Genomic DNA, 21,065 nt, shown 5'->3' with positions numbered 1-21,065 from the left:
ACAATTTGTACTCTCGACAATTGACTCCATCCATCTGAAAAGCTTGTCAATTCTGCATTCAACATATGTATTGTATTGTAATTAATGGAGGAAATGTTTAACAGTTTTATGAATCGATTAATAATGTCATGCTTCGTAGTATAGATAATTCCAAACATCATGTCAAATTTAAGATTATTCTTTGTTAAGCTTCCAAAAAAATGGATGGGGGGAAGGAGGATAATTGTTCCCTATAAGAATAACTTAAATATATTTAACTCGGGAACTGTGTAAGAAAAAAATATAAAATAGGCTCATTTTCATTCCCATGAATTTTTGAATGTATCTTTTATCGTTGTATATTATAAATGAAGAGTGCAATGTATGAATGTAATATTGCTTTATTTGTGCGTATGGATGTATGAATGTATATGTAAATAGAATTCAACCCCCCATCTCGCATACAAGTAGATTATAAATAACATTTGAAAATGAAATGACTAATTGCTAAATTTTCAATGGGATGTAGGGATAAACAAATAAGCATTTGAAAAATTGCAAAGCATTGCAAAAATATATTGGTATTATAAATGAATTCGTAATTTGTAAAATTTATTTTGAAGTACCCATATTTAATATTTTTTTATATTTTATCATTTTTTTTTATTTTAGGTTTTTATGAAATTTTATAAAAATTCAATTGCATATTTTTATTTATATATTTAAATTAATGTATGTTTGTACAAAAAATTATATTTTTTAAATGTTAAATGTTACAATATCAAATTACATTGCGTCACAATTCATTATTTCATAACAAATTATATTTAAAAAATCATCTAAGTATTTCTAACGAAAATATATAATAATATAAAAAGTAAAAATCTTAGCTAGCAAAAAATCGGGAATTACTGCGGTATGAAATATTAACATTATTTGTTCAAATTATATTTTTTACAAAATATATCGATTTTGATATTAAAATATTTGATTAGCACTATTAATGTTAAAGATTTTCTCAATTAACTAATCAACTTGTAACGTCGAAATTATAAAATTTGTTTAAGTCTTTTTCACATTATAAAATATTGTCATAATATATATAATAAGTGCTTCATTCTACACCTGATTTGATTTTATATACTAATGATTTTTCCTGAGATTTTGTTGAAGACAATGCTGGTGAGTTGGATGAAGAATTTTTTTTTGAACTTTGAGTAATATTTGTGCTTCGTTTATCCTGTTTAGCTTTTTTCATCATATCTTTTAATCTTCTATCTGCACTTATAATATGAATATTTGGTGTTATTTTGTTTCCACCACCTATTTAAAAAAAATAATAATAGCTACTTTTTCTCTTTCTTTTAATATATAATAAATTTTTAAAATTTTTTATAAAAAAAAAATTTTTTAAAATATATTTTTTAATATTGAGAACTTACTCAAATTGGATTTTTTTTGTTCTTTAGATTTACTTTCTATCACTGTTTTTGGTGAACTCCTTTCTTTTGAAACCTATAAATTAAAAGAAAAATTTATTATTTCATAATATTTATTTTTTTTCTAGAATTCTTCAATAAATCAAAAATATATTCCTAAATTTAAAAATATAATAAATTATAATGTGAGTGAATACACACACCTGAGATTTGGAACAGTTTGAACAATACCACACCAATCCTGGTACATCTATTTGAGAATCTAAAATATGTGGAACATGACATTCTTGATGGTATAAGGAATGGCATTCTAAACATTCAACAAGTCTGTTTCTTGCACCAACATCCATTCCTTTGCAAATTACACATGTCAGATCATCTTCTAGTATTTCTAATGCTAAAGTATTATCAGTCTGAATAATATCAGGTGGTGTGTCACGAGTTGGTAAATTTACAGGAGAGTTATTTTTGCTTGATTTACTTGAATGTTTGGAAGAAGAAGAAGAGGAGCTTTTACTCTTTTTACTACTGCTGCTATGATCACTTAGCACTGGTTCCTCCATCATATACTAAAAACAGAAAATCCAAAAGATAGAAATTCAAAATAAAATGACAATGATAGTGCATACAGAGGGATCAAATACTGGATATCTTTTTACGTGAATGAAATCTCCTATGCTTCATGAGTGCCCTGATATCAGAACTAATTCTGTAAGTATAATAACTTAATTAATATAAACCACTTTGATTTACTTTTTTTTTCTTGATAACCCTCAAAATAATATGTTTAAATTAGTTATTATCTAATTACCTTTTTGTGTAATACATTCGATAACATTTTTGATGGTCCATATTTTTGTTTGATTGCTTCATCTAGAAGAGCTCGTAATTGTTCTGCAGAATCTTTATTAGTGGAATGTAAAAGATGTAAACCCTGTGTAAATTGAGGATCTAACTCCAATTGTGACATTTTTATATGACTTACTTTGATCTGTAAAATATAAGATAATTGTATGAAAAATTTTTAGTAATAAATAATAAATTTGTTATAAATATCTGATTAAATATTTTTTTCATATAATACAACTAATAATAACTAATATTTAACTTTTCATATAATATTTAAACTATAATTATTCAAAATATAAAAGAATTAAAAAAAAATTCTAGGTTATATTTATTAATTATCTATTCAATTATATTAAATTGTTTCATTTTTTAAATAAATTATAGTTAAAATTAAATTTATTACTATTATAAAAAAATATGAAATATAATCGATTATAATCATATATCTTTAAGTAATATGAAATCTTACATATTTAAATATGTACATAAAATATTTATGTTAATTTGCGTTAAATAAATCATGCAATTAAAAAATAACACAAAAATTTTAATTATTTATTTCATATCTTTTTTTAAATAACATCTATGAAACATGGATAATTTATATATATTTAAATTAAATATTCATATAAACACAAATACATTATTATTTGGTCAAATTTTTAATTTTTTTAATGTCATTTTACATTTTAAAAATACCGCTTGGAAAGTATTTCCATACATGGGAACCGTATATTGTACATAAAGTAAAAAATAACGAAAGTTAAAGAACATAGGCACTGCTATTACTTGATTCGTCCCTGGTCTCGCGTATTCCAAATTTAATTTTACAGAGTTTTGATTCTGCGTTAAATAAATGCAGCCTCTGTCTAGGGAGATATTATCGTGAATAAAACTTTACTTTACAAAAAGAATAAAGAAAGGTATGCATTTAGATATGAATACTTACGTTAAAGTTTTGAAAGAATGGTGAAAATACAAGCAAAGAAAGACCAAAATAGTAACCCTGCAGGCGATCAAGTGTAAGGAACAAGTCAAGTACGCCTGGTGTTCTCTTTCCATCTTTTTCTATTTATCGGAAAAGGTATGAACGCTTCCTTCTCGAGGCGCGTTAAAACGATGTCTAACTTTCGACGGGCAGTTGGCAGCCGTGCGTAAAAGAAATAAATAATCAAAGCGACCATGAAGTGACAAATAAAGTTGGAGAACAATGCTCGCGAATGGCAAAGAAATTTGAGTGCAGCGTGCATTGGCCCCTGTTCTATGTTTTGGATACATCTTTTGCGATTACAACGTGGTGTTCCGTACAACATTAAAGCCGGAGGTACGCTATGTACTCGCCGCAGAGACGGGGCTGACATTTAGATATTTTCTTCATCTCGATACCTTCGTGGTATTGGTCTTACTTTCATATTCTTATATCAGTCGCCCGCTGACAACCGTGATTCCTCCATGCGTAGGAATCCGATTCTGCGGTTAGCTAGACTAAATGACTGAAAACGCGCTGAATCGACGATCACCAGAACTTCTATCATCAGAGAAATAATACAGATTCACAGAAACATGCCTTCCTCGAGAGTGCTGTTATACATGGTTTTTTAAGTACATGCTTGCACGGTACCGGTCAATGATATTTCGTTGTTAACCTCTACTACTGTTTCGAATGCATTGTTACACCGCATGTTGCGGATGATAGTGGCCATGTGTTTAATCTTTATTCACCTGAATAAAGTCTGACAGGATAATTTATCCAATAATCTTCAAACATGAAAACAGAAAAAAAGCCCAACGAACCAAGTTGTGTACCAACCACTGTTGTTAAAGAAGAACCTGACACGGATCCAGTTAAAATCAAAGAAGAGGGTTCCGGAGGTAATAATGATGATACAACTGGAGAGGACACAACAGAGTGTTCTAGGGATCCTTGTTTGGATCCTTCTAATGGAGAAGGTACATTATCAGGGGAGAATCAAAATAATAGTGCAAATCAACCAATTCTAAATTCAGTGAAGCAAGAAGGTGATCATAATAATCCCACAGATGATATACCTGGTAGATATAAATTTAATTTCTATATTCTATTAATTATTTATATTTTTAATATTTAACATTCTTTTTTATTTTATTTCATTCATTTTATTGTAGATTGTAGTGGTAATGTGATTACTGCAGATGGTATTCAGCCATTAGTTAGTAATGTTCTTGGAAAACAGATGGGAACTAGTACAGGAAGTGGTGAAGCTCAGTATATGCAACAACAAAGTCAAATTTTTGTATTTTCTACAACATTAGCAAATAAAGGTGCAGATGCAGTGTTACAAGGGCAATATCCGTCAATTATTGCTTATCATTGTGCACAACCAGGCACTAAAAAGTATTTAGAAGTATGTAATTAAATTTCATAAAAAAATTACATTATTTTTATGTTTATGTTTATATTATGTTTATTTTATATTTAGAAATTAAAAATTAATAGGATATTATTATTTCAGAAACATCCAAATAAAGTAAATCAATTCCGTCAAAATCCTGCACAATGGTTAAACAATCTTGCAATGATGAAACAAAAAACTCATCAAGGAGGTACAAATAATTTTCAAAATGAACAACCTCCTGATCTACCAGCTCTTGATCCTAATGCTCCTCCATTCTGGAATGAACAACCTAATCTAAGAAATTTAAATGGTGGTAATACTCTTGGCAATTCTGAACCATCATTGGATGATGCAAATATAGATGTGCCTTGCCTTGTACCAAATTCACCTGGTAATTCAGGTAATATGTAGTTTTGCATTTTATATTAAAATTGAAAATATTTTCATTTTTTTAATGGTATTTTTTTTTTCTCTATATTTCATTAAAACTGTGCTTTTTATTACAGCAAATCCTCAACCTCCGAATAATACTACAATGGGTCATAGTCCTAATTTATTAGGAGGTACTACCAGTCCAGGTCCAGGCAGTTTACAGCCATCTTTACAAGGTGTCAAAGTTCCAGACGAAAATTTAACTCCTCAACAAAGGCAACATCGAGAGGTTCAATTAGCAACCATTAGGAAAATGCAAATGATGTTATTTCCTGAACATAAAGAAGAAACTACTAATACACTAGATGCAACACAAGGAACAGCGGTATCAACGTGTCCTCCAACAAATGTTCCTTCAGTTGTACCAACTCAATGTCCTCCAACTATGGATTGGCATAAATTGCAACATCAATTTCTTGATGGAAAAAATAAGGTAAAATGATTAAGAGAAATAATTTTGAAAAGAAAAATATTTTGAAAATATTAATGTATCGATTTAATATAATGTTTATTTATATTGCAGACCAGTGTTGGAAGTCCTGGAACAGGAGTTCCATTACGAGGTGCTAATATGGTAGGAGTTCCACGTAGTCAAGGACCACCACCACCATATCATCAAACAACTCGATCTGCAAGTGTGCCAATTGCGATACAAAGTCCAAATCCTTCTTCACCTAATAATCCAACTAGCAATTTGTCTTTACCATCACCTCGCGCAAGTTCAGCTCTAAATTCACCTGCAGATTGCAATAGACAATTTCAACTCGGTAATCAGAGAACTAGCCATCTACAAGGACAAAGTCCGACAAGTCAAGATTCTCCAAATCCAACAGTTGGGAATGCAACAGCTGTATCAACAACAAGACTTAATCATAGTAATCCAGGAACACCTGTTTCTCATTCGCATATCTCAACACTTAGTCCTAGTGGAACGACTGCTCAAAAAGATTCTTCTTTAGACTTTCCCACCAGTCAACCTCCAAATGGTAAGATCAAGCAATAAAATAATTATTTTATTATTATAGGCATTTTATTGTAGATTGTATGTTTCAAAATATGTTTAATACATTAAATAATATTTGATATTAAATTGCATTCAAAGGATTTTAATACAACAACTAAGTAACAATGATTATTTTAATTATTACATAAAATATTTTAAAAGTTCACTGCTTAAAAAATTACGCGGTGAATTGATCGTATTATATGTTACAACATAGTGGATGGTATGTTTTGCCGCACGCTGCAATCCTTAGCCCAGCAAAAGCAGCAACATACTGGAGCAGTAAATGCAACAGGTGTGAAGGAAGCAAATCTGATGCCGGTTCCGAGTCCTCAACAGATTCAATATCTTAATACTTTCGAAGGACAAGAACTAACAATACAAAAACAACCAAATACAAGTTTAAAAGATGGCAATTTATCTACGTAAGTATATTTAGTGATTATTTACTTCTTAATGTAAATATATGATTTCATATCATTCTGTACTTTTTTTTTATAGAAACACAGCCAGCAATACAGAGATATCGAACAGAATTTTGCCAGGAACTTTGGACAATAGTAATCAATTTCCTAGATCCGAAGGTGCAAGTCCAGTTCAGATGGATATGAATCGCGGTTTTACAGGTTCTTTACATAGTCCACATACTCCTCATACTCCGCATACACCAGGCAATGGTGCTCCACATACTCCAGCTGATCCTGGAAAACCTGGAAATAAGTCTAGTGCAAGTGCACAAAGTAGTCCAGCACCGCACAACGCAAATATATCGGATAGTATGGGTCCCCCAAGAACAGTACCAGCATCACCTACTACAAAACCTGACACATCACCGCCATCGACAAAAGATACTCAACAACAACAAACTCAACCTCAACAACAATCACAACAGCAACCGCAACAACCGCAACAGCCACCTCAACAATCTACAGTTGCAAATCCAAATAATTCCGGAAATACAACAGTGGTGCCTCCTTTGGGAGGTTCAAATGCTCCCTTTCCTTGCGGAAGACCATCTATTAATGTGAGTCAACCTTCAGACAATGTGCCTCTTAATCCCAACAATATCGGAGGGCGACTCGGCAGTTTAACCGCAATGAGTACAAATCATTTTGATCCTATAACTTCCTTAGCTCAGATGAGTCAGCAACTTACCAACACGGCAGCTAGCAATTCATTAGGTAATGAAGGACCTATTCATTCTGGAAATACTGGAATGATGCAATTCGGCAATCCGCATAGTATGCATATGATGCAAATAGGCGGTGAAATGAATGGAAGTTGTCATATGGGTGGTCCAACCAATGAACCAAGCGAAGTAGGAGGAATGTGCATGAGTCTCGCAGGACCACCAACGAGTTATAGTCCGACAACTTCGCATACAGGAAGTCCTGGTGTACCTAGCAAAATAGGTCATCCTATAATGGGACATGGTATGATGAGTAGTCATTCAGGTAATGCAGCAAATGCATATCCTGGTGGCGATCCTCATGCACCACCGCCAAGATTAATGACAGGTCACGTAACTGGTCCTAGTCCTTACAATGGAGCGAACGTTCAAGTAAAACCTAGTGCTCCGAACACGATACAATATTTACCGGCTAGGCCTAACGTTGGTCATACTCCTAGAGGGCCACCAAGCTTGGACTTCCTTCAACGATTTACAAATCCCTTATCTAATTTAGAATCAAAGATGGGCACACCATCTGTAAATCTTCAGTACTTCCCGAACGGTTGTGTACCAAATAGTATGGGTCCACATAGTGGTATGCCATCAACCATGAGCGGTGGACTTCCTGGCATGGGAGGTTCTCCGAGGATGGACGGACAATCCATGAATACATCTGTTGGTGTACATCCCTCAATGAGACCTGTTGGCAATATGAGACCTCAGCCTAATTTAATGCGAATGCAACACATGGTTGGTGGCGGCGTCTTTCCAGGAAGTTCAATGGATCCAGATAAAGTCTTCCCACCTGACATGGTATCGCAAGTTCCCAGTCAACCAAATCCTGGTATGTACGTATCTGGTAGTAAAGGTAGTCCCATGGGATTAGGACCTCCTCCGGATGCGACTCAGCCATTACCTCCGAGCATGGGTGGTGCTACTAGTAACTTCAAGAATAGCCCTTTCGTCGGTACTGGACCAAGCATGTCGGATCCAAATTATGCTCAACAATTCCATAACTTCCAGCAACAACTTTATGCTACTGGGACAAGAGGTAGTGGTCCACCACATCCTAATTTACATCCGCCGCCGAACTCGCATTCGCATCAGCAGTTCTTTATGCCGAAATAAAATGTGTTATCTGTTTGATCGAAGATAAATGTCGCGACGGCGATAATTTATGATTGTGGTGGCCTTTTTGTGTCCTTCTTGACAATTATGTTTATTAATCTTGAGAACAATTTCGATCATAAGAATGAACACGCATTTTCGAAGAATGTAAAACTTTATATAAAATTATTGCGTGCAAACTTGTAAAGGATAAAGAAGTCGAATTTGTTAAGGTTCTATGTTGATGTGATGAATAATTATGAAAAATAATTAATGACATACCATTTTCTGTAAAATGGTTTATCATGACTGGCGGTGGTAACGAAATTCTCGTTCAATTCTTTATTTACGAAGTTGTTTATGTATGTGTTATTATATCGATAAGCGTTTTATTCATAAATCATGACATTAAAGTCTTTAATGTCTCTCGCGTCTCTAAAATCTGTTCCATCGTCTTAGAAAATATCGTTTTCGTATCAGAATTCACTCTGTAAATTGGAAACATTACAAATATCGCGTAGCGTTACGCGAATCATGTAAATACTAATGTAAAATCTGATTTCTTCGTAGTAATCGTTATTTCGTCGATCGGAATATACGGTGATCGTTGCTAGAGATTTTCGTGGATCAGAAAAAAGAAAGAAAGAACGTAAACAAAAAAAGGCAAAGATTCTTCTCTTCCTTTTTATTCGAATAATTGCTCGTGATAAAATACTGTGCGAGAATTAATGAAGTATTTGAAGAAACGACATAAAGATATGCCGGTGAAAAATTCATCCTTCCTTTTATCACTAAATAATTGAAAAAAAAACGCAGTCAAACAAGCTCAAATTCATAATTGTACATATATACGATATATATTCCTGTTGCAACATACTCCTTAAAATAATATTGCCCGTCCCTTATATTCCCTTCACCAATTCCCTCGTGACCAACACTGTGCATAATCATGACCCCACGTAGCGTAATGATTATAAGAGAAAAAGAATAATTGACTAAGAACAATTATGTTGTTGATGAATGATTTTTATTATAAATGAAAAATAAAGATATTTACAAGAAGTCAGTATCAGAATTGATCGATAATAAGTTTCGTGATTATTTGAAAACGGACATTAGATTTTTTTTTAATCATGCTATTTTTTTCTGTCCGTTGAAAACTGAATGAGAGTTTTTAAATATGATGAGCTCATTTTTTTTTTTCATTTAAAAAACAGGCTGCTTCCAACTTACTCGGATCTGTGATAGTCAAACAAGAAAATGTATCCTTTTTTCTTCTTTCTGAAGACATCAATACATATCTATATTCATTAAGGAATGATTTTTTAATACTATAATATGTTTATTTAATCGTTAGATGTTATGCATGAAGAAAGAGAAAAAAAAAAAGAATGAATGAGAAAATTAGAGAAAGACGAAGCGAGAAAATAAACTAAAAAAAATTTTTTCGAAGCAGCTTGAGCAATATTTTAAGCGATTTAGCGCAAAATGATGAATTTTGTGATAACATAAAGAACATTTCTAAATATGTGACATGATGATAGAGAGCTTTCTCGAAGACTTTATATTTTCAGTTAGAAATAAGATTTCATCTATGTTCATAATTCAAAGTTTTTACAACGAGTCGTGTAACATATCATCCATAAAATTATGTCAATATTACAGATTTCATTCTGTTTTTCTGTTTTTTTGTTTTAATTTCATTTACTAGAGAAATATTCTACCTGCGCCAAGTATTTTACGAATTTCCACATTACTATGCAATATTTAAGACAATATTGCGCAAATAAGTAACCTACATTTCACTCTCCATCCATTGAGTCAAATGAAGCTATGAGCTCAGTCACGAAATGTAAAGCTTATTTGTAATCCCCCTTGCAATAAGTTGTATATATTGTTCATCACTTTATCCAAAGGTGCTCACTAAATCACTAAATTTGTTGCGTTGTGTTATATCTCTTGTTGTCGAGAAGTTGTCATTCTTGAATTTCCTTTCACCTGTAAAAAAAATCATTTATTTAACAAGTATTGTATTATGAATTTCTTCAAATTTGTTGAATCTATTTCTTCATTCATCTATGCCATTATTCAATTCAACATTTATTGATTTACAATAAGGGATATGATAATACTGTATCTAAGAAGTTTTAAGAGAAAAGTGTTCAACAATTTCATTGATTAATTACGATTCATTGTTGCAACCAATTTTATACCCGAAACCTAAGTCAAACCTTTCCTTCTGCACATATTCTCATTGACTAGATGTTCCTGAATCGCGCCAGTCATCTTTGTCTCTGCGAAAAAAACATTATGTTTATATGAAAATAATGTTTTTACAATAATTATATGAGCATTTTTATCCATAATTATTTTTATTATTGATTTAATAGAAAAAAATTTACTGAATGATTTAAATTTTTTAATTGTATCATTATTATTTATGTTATTGTTACCTTGATTGTTGTTCTTCTGAAGATACAGTGCTCCCATTTGTACTGAAAATTAACAGTATGTATTGTATTCACTACAGAAGTATTAATCATGTGAAAATTTACTTTTTCTTAACTGCAAAGTCATCCCATTCACTAAGATCATATTTAGATAAATCGCCATCTTCTTCATCATCTTCCTCTTCTTCATCTTCATCCTAAAATTTAAATATATATATATATATATACTATATGTATATAATATTTTCAATTTTCACTAAAAATATATTCAATTACATTTTGATCTTCTTCTACTTCATTTCTATCATCTTCATCTTTAGATTTATTACGTGGTGGACTGCTATACCTAGAATCTTTAGAATCGTCATCTGAACGGTTTTCAATTTTTCGTTTCTTTCTACGACGTCCAAATTCATCGTATTCGTCATCATCGTCTCTCCTTTCTTTATATTCAACAACTCCTCGGTCGTTGTATCCTCCTCCGTATCCCGTACGTTCTTCAATTTCTCCAAATTTTGGTGCATTACACATGTTACATTGCTGTCGTCGAGCCCAATTTACGTTTCCACACTTACTGCACTGCCAATCATCAGCACTAAAAATACCATACAATAAAATTGTTTATTTGCTCTATATCTAGTATTTACTTATTGTACATATTTTATAAGAATACTAGATATATTGAAATTAAAAAAAGATATACAATATATTGTACAACTATGTATATTATTAAAATCAAAATATCAATTTAAATAAAACTGATCAAATTAAAATTTTTATTATATTATTTCTGAATATTATTTTTAAAATATTTATTTCATATATATAAAATAATTTATGAATAATGTCTTTTTGTATTATATTCTTACTATTTTTATTATTTACCTAAACAAACCTCTACTTTTTTCTGCAGCTGCTTTGCCAATTTCTTGTCCTAATTTTTTTTTCTTAGGACATTCTCCCCTGTCTGAATAAAAATCATATTAATTATTATGAAATATTTTATATATTCTATAATGTTAATAAAGCAATATTAAAATTGCAAAGATATATAATTCATGAAACATTATTTTAAAAAAAATTATATATAAACTATACATTACCATATTAATTTTTATATACCTTTTCCACATCGATTACAAGAATTTCTCCTTGCAAAATTTACATTGGCACATCTGAAATATTAAACATTATCAAAATATCTCATATATCATTAAATTTATCTATTTTCACATTAATATTTAATAGGTTTACATTAATATCTTAAAATCTAAAACTTATATGAATAATTTTTTTAAATTAAATATTTTGTTTTATTTTCTTTATCAAATATTATAAAATGTAAATGTAATATAAATAATAAAAATAAACTATTAGTATAATTGATATATTAATATATTTATTAAATTTAATTAAATAAACAACACATTTATTCATATTATCTATTTATTTTATTTTTTTTTTTTAATTAATATTTTTACTAAAATTTTAAGAAAGTAACATTATGTATCAAATGCATGATTTATAATAAAATTTATACTATTAGTTAAATATGTTACTAATTAAAATAAATATTATTATTTGATTGAATATAAAATTCAAATATAAAACGTAAGGCTGATTTTATACAAGATAATGTTGTCTTTAAAAAAAATCTACGTACTGAGAATCGGGACAAATCCAATCCCCATCGTTAATATTACGTTGATTTTCGTCCTCCACTTTATTATTATCCATTTTGCACTTGGCTATATTCTCTCTATGTTAGCCTGAGAGCTAATTTATCAAAGTTACATGAAACTTTGCGGTTGGTTGTTCTTTAATAATTGTATCTAACCTTAATAATTCGTTTTTTACTTTTATATTGTTTAAATCATACGAAAAGAATCAACTTTTCTTAGATTTTATGAATGTGTAACTTATTAAAACGCGTTCTACGCGCTATTATCTATTGCATTGTATCGTAGATATAAATTAATGCACCGAAACTATGGAGTGCAATATACTAATGCAACATTAACGGCACAATCATACTACTTACGAAGCGATAAGCCGTAACGTGGCGATCTCAAAAATTTGATCATGGAGTACTTTTTATTTGGTTGATAAAAAACACAACAATAAAGATAACCATTAATAAACATTGATTAATTCTATTTTTTCATATAATTATTATAATCAAATATTTAATGTATATAAATATATTCATTATAGTATGTTTTTAATTGTTCACTAGTCACAATAATGTATTAATTTATTAAATAAAATAAGAGCAAAAAATATTTAAAATTGAAAATATTTAAAAAAAAATTATATATATATATATATGTATATATATGTATATATATAATAAAAATTGTACCTTTTATAAATATATATTATATATATATAAAGTACGTAAATTGAATTACATGATATACATCATAAATTGCAAAAATTATATATTATCATAATGAATATAGGCACATAAGGTATAACATTTTTAATCGAATAGTTTTAAAGAATATTTTTAATGCATTTAAATATCTTGATGATAAAAATTTTTATTTTTCACTATTTAATTATTAAAATTATGATTAATAAGATAAAATATATTGAATTGAACTCATTTATATTTTTAAATTAATTCTTAATTTTATTCTGAATACTTTGTTTCATTAAATTTATTAAAATATTTTCAAACTCATTAAATTTATTAAAATATATGAAATATTTATTGATTATATAGTATATTTTGTATTAAAATATAATATAGAAATGAGAGAATTTTTAATTTAAAATATAATCGTTGATTTTTTTATAAATATATATAATATAGTTTTTAAATTTCAATAAAAGAAATTATAATTATTTTAATTATTAATTATTTAAATTTTTTTTTTTAATATGTTTACGAAAATTTTTAACGGTATAATAGTATCTAATAGTATAGTAGTATCTAATTTTTACATATGCGTATTATACACACGTATGTTTTATACCGCTTATTTCATACAAAATGTTAAATACAGAGTTGTCAGACTTGCCAGTATGCGGAACAAAATGGTCGACAATAATATAAAAAGGAAAGTGGCATTTACTATATTATATATATGACTAGCATATTTTTTTATAGAATTTAAAAGATTTAAAAGAAAAGTAATAGGAGAAAAGAAAGCCAGTTAATAATCATTTATAACTCAGTAATGGGATTTTTAACAAGAGTTAAATACTAAAGATAACATAGATAACAGATGAGATGTCAATGATGAAATCATGAAGATGATAAAGGAAGGAAAAAAATCCCTTGTTAAGAGATGATAAACTATTGATAAAATTCCTAATAAGATTATATATGATTATAGATGAGATTTGTTACGGCAATATGACGTATTATAATGATTTCTTCAACAAAATCATATAATATAATGATATATTATTCTCTTACTTTTTTATTTTACATCGTTACCGGCCATTTTGTTCCGTATGCTGGCAACTCTGATCGAGTTGAATATCTTATATTGCATAGCAGGAAGTGCACAACGTCTGATTGAGGTTAATGTTTTTTTCAAAGTGAAATATATATGTATATATATATATATATATTTATGAATAATCCATTTTTTGACAAAATACTGTTTGATAATTAATAAATATAATTATGGCGTACGTATTTTGATTTACAAAATCTTCAAAAAGATAACATAAAAAAAAAAATCGTAGATATAAATCATGATTCTGAAACGTGTAAACATTCTATAAACATATGTTTTTGTAAAAATTATGATTCAATTTGATAACTAATAATGAGAATTTTAATTTGTTGCAGGTCTAAAGTTACTTTTAAAATAACTCTGACATCTGATCCAAAACTTCCTTTTAAAGTGTAAGTTCATTGATGTGATTTATTATTTCACTAAAATTTTAAAATATATTTTATGTCTATAAAATAATATGAACATGTCAGAGTTTGATTTTCTTGAAATATTGAAAATGTTTAATGCATTTCTTGTATTCATAGAGAATCCAAATGTTTACGAAGAAATAAACACTGAAAATGTTATAAAAATTTTCCAGTGTGCTCAATTTATTGAAATTACAATTGCTAAAGCATATGAAATAGGCAAAGAAAATGTACTTGATAATAATCTTCACAGTCATTGGTTGAAAGAAGGTAGATCAAGTTTATATAAATGTTCTGAATTGAAATATGCCTGTGATAAATTATTAGAAATATATTTGAAAGATACTAATATTTCAACTGATATTATAGATGAATTTTTAAAATTGTACATTGAATATTGTGGCAATGATAGATTCAATAATTTTCTTAAGCATATATTAATTAATGGAATATGTACAAATATAATTATAGAATCTTTTGAAAAATTGGATATTTCTGCTTCAAATATACAAGATGAAGCTTTAATTATGTCTTGGGAATTTTTAATTGGCAATAATAATGAATATGAGGTTCTACAATGTATTCATAAAATGTTTGATGATGGTTTTTATTTAAAACTAATTCAATTTGCTGATAACTTAGATAATAACAATAAAATTAAACAAATAATAGTTCAACTATTATCAAACAAGCTTATTCAAAATGATGTAAATCTTTGCTTAATTTTTATAAATATAAAACAAACATTACTTTGGAATTTTATGCAAAAAAATCCAGAGGTTTATACAAATTTTCTTGATAGTATATTTTATTTTGCACGTCATATGAAAGAGATAGAAAATCATTGGATATCGAACTATGAATTTAAATATGAACATCTTATCAAAATAGTAGAAATGTTATTAAATGGTCCTACAGAAATTTCAGACATAATATATAACAGAATGAAATTAGTAAAAACACATCCCAATGGTACAATATGGCATAAAATTGAAAAAGATATTGGATGGTAATAGCATAATCATTGTATAATCATTAAAGGAAAATGAGAGTTCATATAAAATTAATTACATTATTTTTTTCTATTTATTTTATTTTAATTATTATTTATATAAATTCTCATTTTTTAAAGTCAATATTTAATTTAGTTTCTAAACTAAATTAGATTTTTGAAGATTGTATAAGCATTATATATTTATAATTGCAGACTTAGTGTACCAGATAACACTCCATTTACTGCTGTATTAAAATTTGCTGCAGAAGAATTCAAAGTGTCTCCATCAACATCTGCAATAATCACAGATGATGGAATAGGTATCAATCCACAGCAAACAGCAGGTAAATTTTTTATATTGTAGAAAAATTATAGGAAATGTTTTAAATATTTATATTAATATAATTAATTTCAGGTAACGTTTTTCTTAAACATGGATCTGAATTAAGATTAATTCCTAGAGATCGAGTTGGATATAGTAGATAATTTCCACAAATTTCAATAAAAATTCATTGTTTATAAAATTTTCATTTATATGTGAATTTTTCATTAACAGAAAAAACAAATTATTTTTTCATATAAAATTTGTTTATATAAATTTAAATGAAATTTTATTTAATTCCTTAAGTTTTACAAATTGTACTATTCAATTAAATTGTATTAAATATAGTAAATATCTATAATTTTTTATTTTAAAATTAAATCACAAATAATATGAAGGTAAATTTATAAAAACACATTAGATACATATATTTGATAAAAAGATTTTATAAGTGAAATACATGTAAGAGGTATAAGGTTGATACAAAGGTATATTACTACATGATAAAATTACTTAGCGATCAGTCATAGCGCAATATTACCAAGAAACTTCTTGTTGCAAGCAGAATAATTTTTTAGAATAAAGTCTTTAAATCGCAATTAACAAAAATTCGTATTAATTATTAAATAATTATCAAAATTAACAATGTTTTATGATAATTTTATCCATTTATTGTATTTTAATTTTATTATATTTATTATTTTATTTTAAAATATTATGGAAAAAATTAAAAATAGAAATTTAAAAAATTTATAATAATTTTTTGAGATATTCATTTTTACATAATTTTTGTATATATATTCTAATTTAATTGTATATGTATTCTAATTTATTTATTAAATAAAAATTTATTAAAAAGTATAATAGTAAAAAAAAATATGGTTAATAAAATATGCAACAATGATGTTTCTTAGTTTTAGAATATTTGAATATTTATAATTATTTAACATACAAATGTGAATTACGCGGACGATTAGCAGTTATATATTTTTTTTCAGCAAAGTATTAATTTGTTTTTCTTCTTTTTTTTTCACTTCGATGTTTATAAAAGTTTTATTATTATTTTTGATTTACGAAAGAAAATATTATGTTTTTAAAAATGATATAAATTTATGTGTGTAATACATATATAAGAAATGCAGAGAAAAATATATTTTTTTTAAATGCTTAATATATTTAGTTCATTATATAAAGAACTTAATTCATGTATTTTTTTCATTCTTTTAATTGTTGTATGAAACTTTTGGCACCTTTTCAATTTTTTGCGAGTGATAATTTTTTTTATAATTTATCCTTTATGATAAAATACAAAATTGGAATGTTATTTGTTTTTGAACCATTGAGCAAACTGAATAATAATCATCTTTTTGTCAATTTCATTATTATATTTATGACAACTATAGACTAAAATTTGTCGAAATAACACGCACCATCAGATTTATTTTCTTTTTATACGATTATTAAGTTACCGATGTTTGGTAATATAAAATTAATATAAAAGTATAAAATGTGCGTGATTATATGAAAGCGTAAATTCCATGTTTGCTTGTAGACATATTTAAAAATTATTACAAATGGAGGGATCTTTATCTTTATTTATATAAAAATTTCAATCACACGAATAGGAACGCCATTATATTTTTTCTAGTTATGAAAAACTATCTTAAAGATGATTATACCATTTTAGTGCGATAAAAAATTTATTTAATGGAATAGAATATATTTAAATGAATATATTGTAAATGAATATATTTTATATAAATTATTTTATTATTCTCTTAATTTATTATTTAATATTAGACTATTAAAAAATACAAAGTCTATATATTATATAGAGAAAATAGGCATTTTTACACTTTTTATAATCTAAAACATTTTTTTTCTGACTACCAATAAATATGGAATTTACGCTTTTACGTTTTAATCATATATGCATAATGAATCGCAAAATTGTTTTCAAGTACAATACATTTCGGATTTTTGATCATGTTTTTTTTTCTTTTTTTTTCTTTTCTTTTTTTTTTTTTTTTTTTTTTACAAATATTTTGTCCAAATTGAAAGTATATAAAAATTAATTTATTAGTTATATTCAATAGAATCATTGAATAATTTGTTATTACCGAGTATATTTGCTGTATAACGTAAGTATCGATTTATTTAAATGACGATTTATTAATATGTAATTTTTCTATTATTTTATCTTTATATGTGTGTGTGTGTATTACGATATTTTGTAAAAACTTATAACCTTCGATTTATGAAAAAAAGTATTGTTCGCTAGTATCACACATATGATGATTACATTACAGTAGTATATGTACTAAGAATATCATTCATAATATTAAATAAAAAAAGATACCAATACATTTATATTATAATCATATAAATCATATATAATTTTTTCAAAACTAATTATTTTATGAATTATTACATATCGTTATATTTAACAAAAGAAAAAAACAGTGTTTGTTGAATAATATTAATTTATAATTGTTTAGAAATATTAAACAATTTTTCAAACAATATTTATTCATATGAATTTTAATTTTAACAAATATGATTTTGTATGTGTATGTTACAAAAAATTATTAAAAATAATTTTTTTATAAAAGAAATTAAAAATTTATTTAGACAATGCTTGTTTCTAATTAATAATTTCTAACTGAACTTTTCTATATTTTCAGACAATTTATAAGTGGCATATTTTCAAATTTTAAAAATAAAAAAAAAAATTATTCAATTATTTTCACACATATTATTTTCACAAAAATATACTTGAGATAATATTGATGACTTCAAAATCGCAAATAAATAATTAAAACTATTGTCAAATTCTAATAAGTTCTGATGAATAATTATAAATTTAAATTTTTAATATATTCTTATAATATTCATTTTATGCATTTATCTTTAATATTAAAATTATAAAATGATAATTAATAGAAGTTATTCATAAAAAGGACCATAAATTTTTTACAAGTATTATTTTACTGAATTATATTGAATTAAATCATAAAAATAATATTAACAAAGTTAAAAATATTTTAATATTCAATTCCTTGTATTTTTTGAATTAAATTTATATGATAAATATAATATTAAAAAGAAAATACGGAATAAAAATTTTTTTGAAACTATTATTGCAATTATAAATATCTTTCAACATGTATGACATTAATTATTGAAATATTTTTGCTTATATTATGATTTTTAACTTACAAATAAGTTATGTTTCAAACAGTTATATTTAAATTTATTTCATCTTACCTTTTATTTTTATATGATTATTTATCTATTGATACCAATTTTCACTCATCCTGTAATTGAAATAATTAAATTATAAATATATCAATGTATGAAGATATATTTATAATATTTATAAAAATTATTTTATTTACCCACCCATTCGTGTTCCTCTACACCTTCCATATGATCTTGTTCTAAGGAGCACTGTATTACATCGCCCACAAAGTTACTCATAGTTTTTTGGATCTATCACATATATATTAACACAAATTTTTCTTTTAATAATTTTTTTGCAATAAAAATTATTAAAAAATAAACGATAATTATTTGCAATTAAAATGAGATTTTTATATTTTATAACAATACTATAGATGCTTTTTATAATAATATTAGGTGCATTTCATTTATATTGAATTATTTTTGAATATTTAAATACCTCTTCTTGTTTAGCTTTCACATCAGGATTCCATCCTAATCTATTGAAAGATTGAGCAGATACGGAAAATGGTGTTGTTGATTGTTGCTTTACTACAATAGGTGCTGTAACTATTCCTTGGCCTTGATTTTCAGTTACTATACATAAAACATAAAGTACTTATAACATTAAAAAAAAAAATTATTAATTTTTACTTACAGTTGTCCATGCCAGGTGGTTTTAGACTTATTCTATATGCTTGCTTATTAGCACCATTAAACCATTCAGTAGCAGTCATAGTTGATTTCCATGTAATTTTAGTTGGTGGAAATAAATCATCTTGAAAAAGTTCACTCTGAAAGATAGTTAAAATTAATTTATTTTTCTTTTTTTAGAAATTTTAACTTTGTATCAAATTTACCTTTATACGTGGAACAGTAAAACTCAAGGGTTCTATTGTATTATTTGTTAATCTTAATGCTGATGCAAATTCTACACTAGCAACATCGCATTTATTCTTAGGAAGAAACGATAAACCTTGATGCAAAGTACTACATCGATGATGACTAAGTGGACAACAATATGGAGGTTCTTCTGTTACTTCAAAAGCGTATATTGTAGAATCACCCTGTAAATATATTTTTTATGAAAAAATATTTTTTGTTATATTTCAAATTTCTTAATAAAAAATGATATTCTTACACGTCCTGTTAAGAAAAGTGTCGAACTATCTTCGTCATAATATGGCATTAAAATTGCAGGTGACACATCTAAACCAACTGTTGTCAATGGAGTATTAAGATTATCTGTTTTAAAAACATATATTTGCCTTTCCGAAACTCTAAAAAAAATATAGATAGTAAAAAATTATTGTTTAATGATTCTAAAAATTTTTTATAAGTACTTAATGCTGTATATACTTGTCAAAACCTAATACAACAAGAAATTGTCCCTTCAATGCCCATATAACTCGTGCACCTCTAGTACCAACAGGTCCTTTCCCGGTTTTAATTGGTACGTCGTTAGATCTTGGTTTGTAAATTCGTAATTTCCCATCTTTACATGTACTTGCAAGATACTGACCACATGGTGACCATGCAAGACTAAAAATTTGATCGGTATGACACATTAGTGTTATTTTTGCAACTGCTGTATCACAAGATGACAAAAGCGTTAAATCCCAAATTTTCACAGTCATATCATAAGATGCTGATGCAAGAACATCTGATGCTAGTGGATGAAATTTAATTAAATATATTTTATCGGTATGAGCCTTTATGATGTATTTTGGTTCGTTTGTTGGTTCTGATAATCCAGATTCTGGTATTTCCCATAACCGAATCATTCCATCATCACATGCTATTATAAGTAATAATAATAATAGATAATTTAATAAATAT

At 26.8% G+C, this 21,065-nt stretch overlaps 6 protein-coding genes and 1 long non-coding RNA gene across 12 annotated transcripts in view; 4 read left to right on the top strand and 3 right to left on the bottom strand.

The window, feature by feature from the left end:
* Nucleotides 1-674: 674 nt before the first annotated feature.
* LOC100865720 (integrator complex subunit 12) lies at nt 675-3,419 on the bottom strand. Of its 3 annotated transcripts, XM_086907985.1 has the most exons (6): nt 3,217-3,329; nt 3,057-3,132; nt 2,230-2,409; nt 1,622-1,987; nt 1,422-1,494; nt 675-1,302 (listed from the first exon to the last, which is right to left on the bottom strand). In XM_086907985.1, exons 1-6 carry the CDS (start codon nt 3,327-3,329, stop codon nt 1,094-1,096), a joined length of 1,017 nt encoding a protein of 338 aa, XP_086764111.1. In that variant the 3' UTR covers nt 675-1,093. The 3 variants fall into 3 exon arrangements, with proteins under 3 accessions (XP_086764111.1, XP_086764110.1, XP_086764109.1); XM_086907984.1 differs by lacking the exon at nt 3,057-3,132 and having other exon boundaries at nt 3,217-3,419; XM_086907983.1 differs by lacking the exons at nt 3,057-3,132; nt 3,217-3,329 and adding an exon at nt 2,737-2,990.
* Nucleotides 1,547-2,471, top strand: LOC147657643 (uncharacterized). The gene is made up of 2 exons (XR_015292036.1): nt 1,547-2,129; nt 2,296-2,471. It is a non-coding gene; the product is annotated as an uncharacterized LOC147657643 (long non-coding RNA).
* lgs (BCL9 domain-containing protein legless) lies at nt 3,402-9,417 on the top strand. The gene is made up of 7 exons (XM_012494060.3): nt 3,402-4,319; nt 4,413-4,651; nt 4,760-5,042; nt 5,149-5,507; nt 5,598-6,060; nt 6,295-6,502; nt 6,579-9,417. The coding sequence occupies exons 1-7, from the start codon at nt 4,034-4,036 to the stop codon at nt 8,374-8,376; spliced, it is 3,636 nt and encodes a 1,211-aa protein (XP_012349514.2). The 5' UTR covers nt 3,402-4,033; the 3' UTR covers nt 8,377-9,417.
* LOC100869529 (uncharacterized) lies at nt 9,366-14,273 on the bottom strand. 2 transcript variants are annotated; one of them, XR_015292035.1, is made up of 9 exons: nt 14,233-14,273; nt 12,469-12,895; nt 11,928-11,980; nt 11,691-11,772; nt 11,082-11,400; nt 10,911-11,002; nt 10,809-10,850; nt 10,542-10,649; nt 9,366-10,353 (listed from the first exon to the last, which is right to left on the bottom strand). XR_015292035.1 is itself a non-coding variant. In XM_086907986.1 (9 exons), the coding sequence occupies exons 2-8, from the start codon at nt 12,540-12,542 to the stop codon at nt 10,607-10,609; spliced, it is 705 nt and encodes a 234-aa protein (XP_086764112.1). In that variant the 5' UTR covers nt 12,543-12,895; nt 14,233-14,273; the 3' UTR covers nt 9,366-10,353; nt 10,587-10,606. The 2 variants fall into 2 exon arrangements, 1 of the variants encoding a protein (XP_086764112.1); XM_086907986.1 differs by having other exon boundaries at nt 10,587-10,649.
* Nucleotides 11,928-21,065, bottom strand: part of pod1 (coronin) — a 14,338-nt gene continuing 5,200 nt past the window's right edge. Inside the window, exons 12-19 of the mRNA XM_086907972.1 lie at nt 20,586-21,024; nt 20,368-20,506; nt 20,087-20,293; nt 19,885-20,020; nt 19,687-19,823; nt 19,407-19,496; nt 19,272-19,321; nt 11,928-11,980 (exon numbers count right to left, since the gene is read on the bottom strand). Of these exons, the coding sequence (XP_086764098.1) occupies nt 19,313-19,321; nt 19,407-19,496; nt 19,687-19,823; nt 19,885-20,020; nt 20,087-20,293; nt 20,368-20,506; nt 20,586-21,024 (1,157 nt within the window). The 3' untranslated portion in view covers nt 11,928-11,980; nt 19,272-19,312. The remainder of the gene's footprint in view (nt 11,981-19,271; nt 19,322-19,406; nt 19,497-19,686; nt 19,824-19,884; nt 20,021-20,086; nt 20,294-20,367; nt 20,507-20,585; nt 21,025-21,065) is intronic.
* Nucleotides 13,739-20,384, top strand: LOC100869767 (Ubiquitin-fold modifier 1). Of its 2 annotated transcripts, none has more exons than XM_086907987.1 (4): nt 13,739-14,450; nt 14,614-14,670; nt 15,896-16,026; nt 20,188-20,384. In XM_086907987.1, the coding sequence occupies exons 1-4, from the start codon at nt 14,446-14,448 to the stop codon at nt 20,205-20,207; spliced, it is 213 nt and encodes a 70-aa protein (XP_086764113.1). In that variant the 5' UTR covers nt 13,739-14,445; the 3' UTR covers nt 20,208-20,384. The 2 variants fall into 2 exon arrangements, with proteins under 2 accessions (XP_086764113.1, XP_003699025.1); XM_003698977.4 differs by lacking the exon at nt 20,188-20,384 and adding an exon at nt 16,098-16,356 and having other exon boundaries at nt 13,788-14,450.
* On the top strand, nt 14,739-20,384 carry LOC147657642 (uncharacterized). Of its 2 annotated transcripts, none has more exons than XM_086907982.1 (3): nt 14,739-15,697; nt 15,896-16,026; nt 20,188-20,384. In XM_086907982.1, coding segments are annotated over exons 1-2 (960 nt in total). In that variant the 3' UTR covers nt 15,897-16,026; nt 20,188-20,384. The 2 variants fall into 2 exon arrangements, with proteins under 2 accessions (XP_086764108.1, XP_086764107.1); XM_086907981.1 differs by lacking the exon at nt 20,188-20,384 and adding an exon at nt 16,098-16,356.

The sequence above is a fragment of the Apis florea genome, unplaced genomic scaffold (genome assembly GCF_048593485.1).
Source record: "Apis florea isolate Af1SG1 unplaced genomic scaffold, ASM4859348v1 contig_3036_pilon, whole genome shotgun sequence".
Taxonomy (NCBI): domain Eukaryota; kingdom Metazoa; phylum Arthropoda; class Insecta; order Hymenoptera; family Apidae; genus Apis; species Apis florea.
The sequence above is the reverse complement of the archived record's forward strand: the minus strand, read 5'-3'. Positions and strand labels throughout refer to the sequence as shown.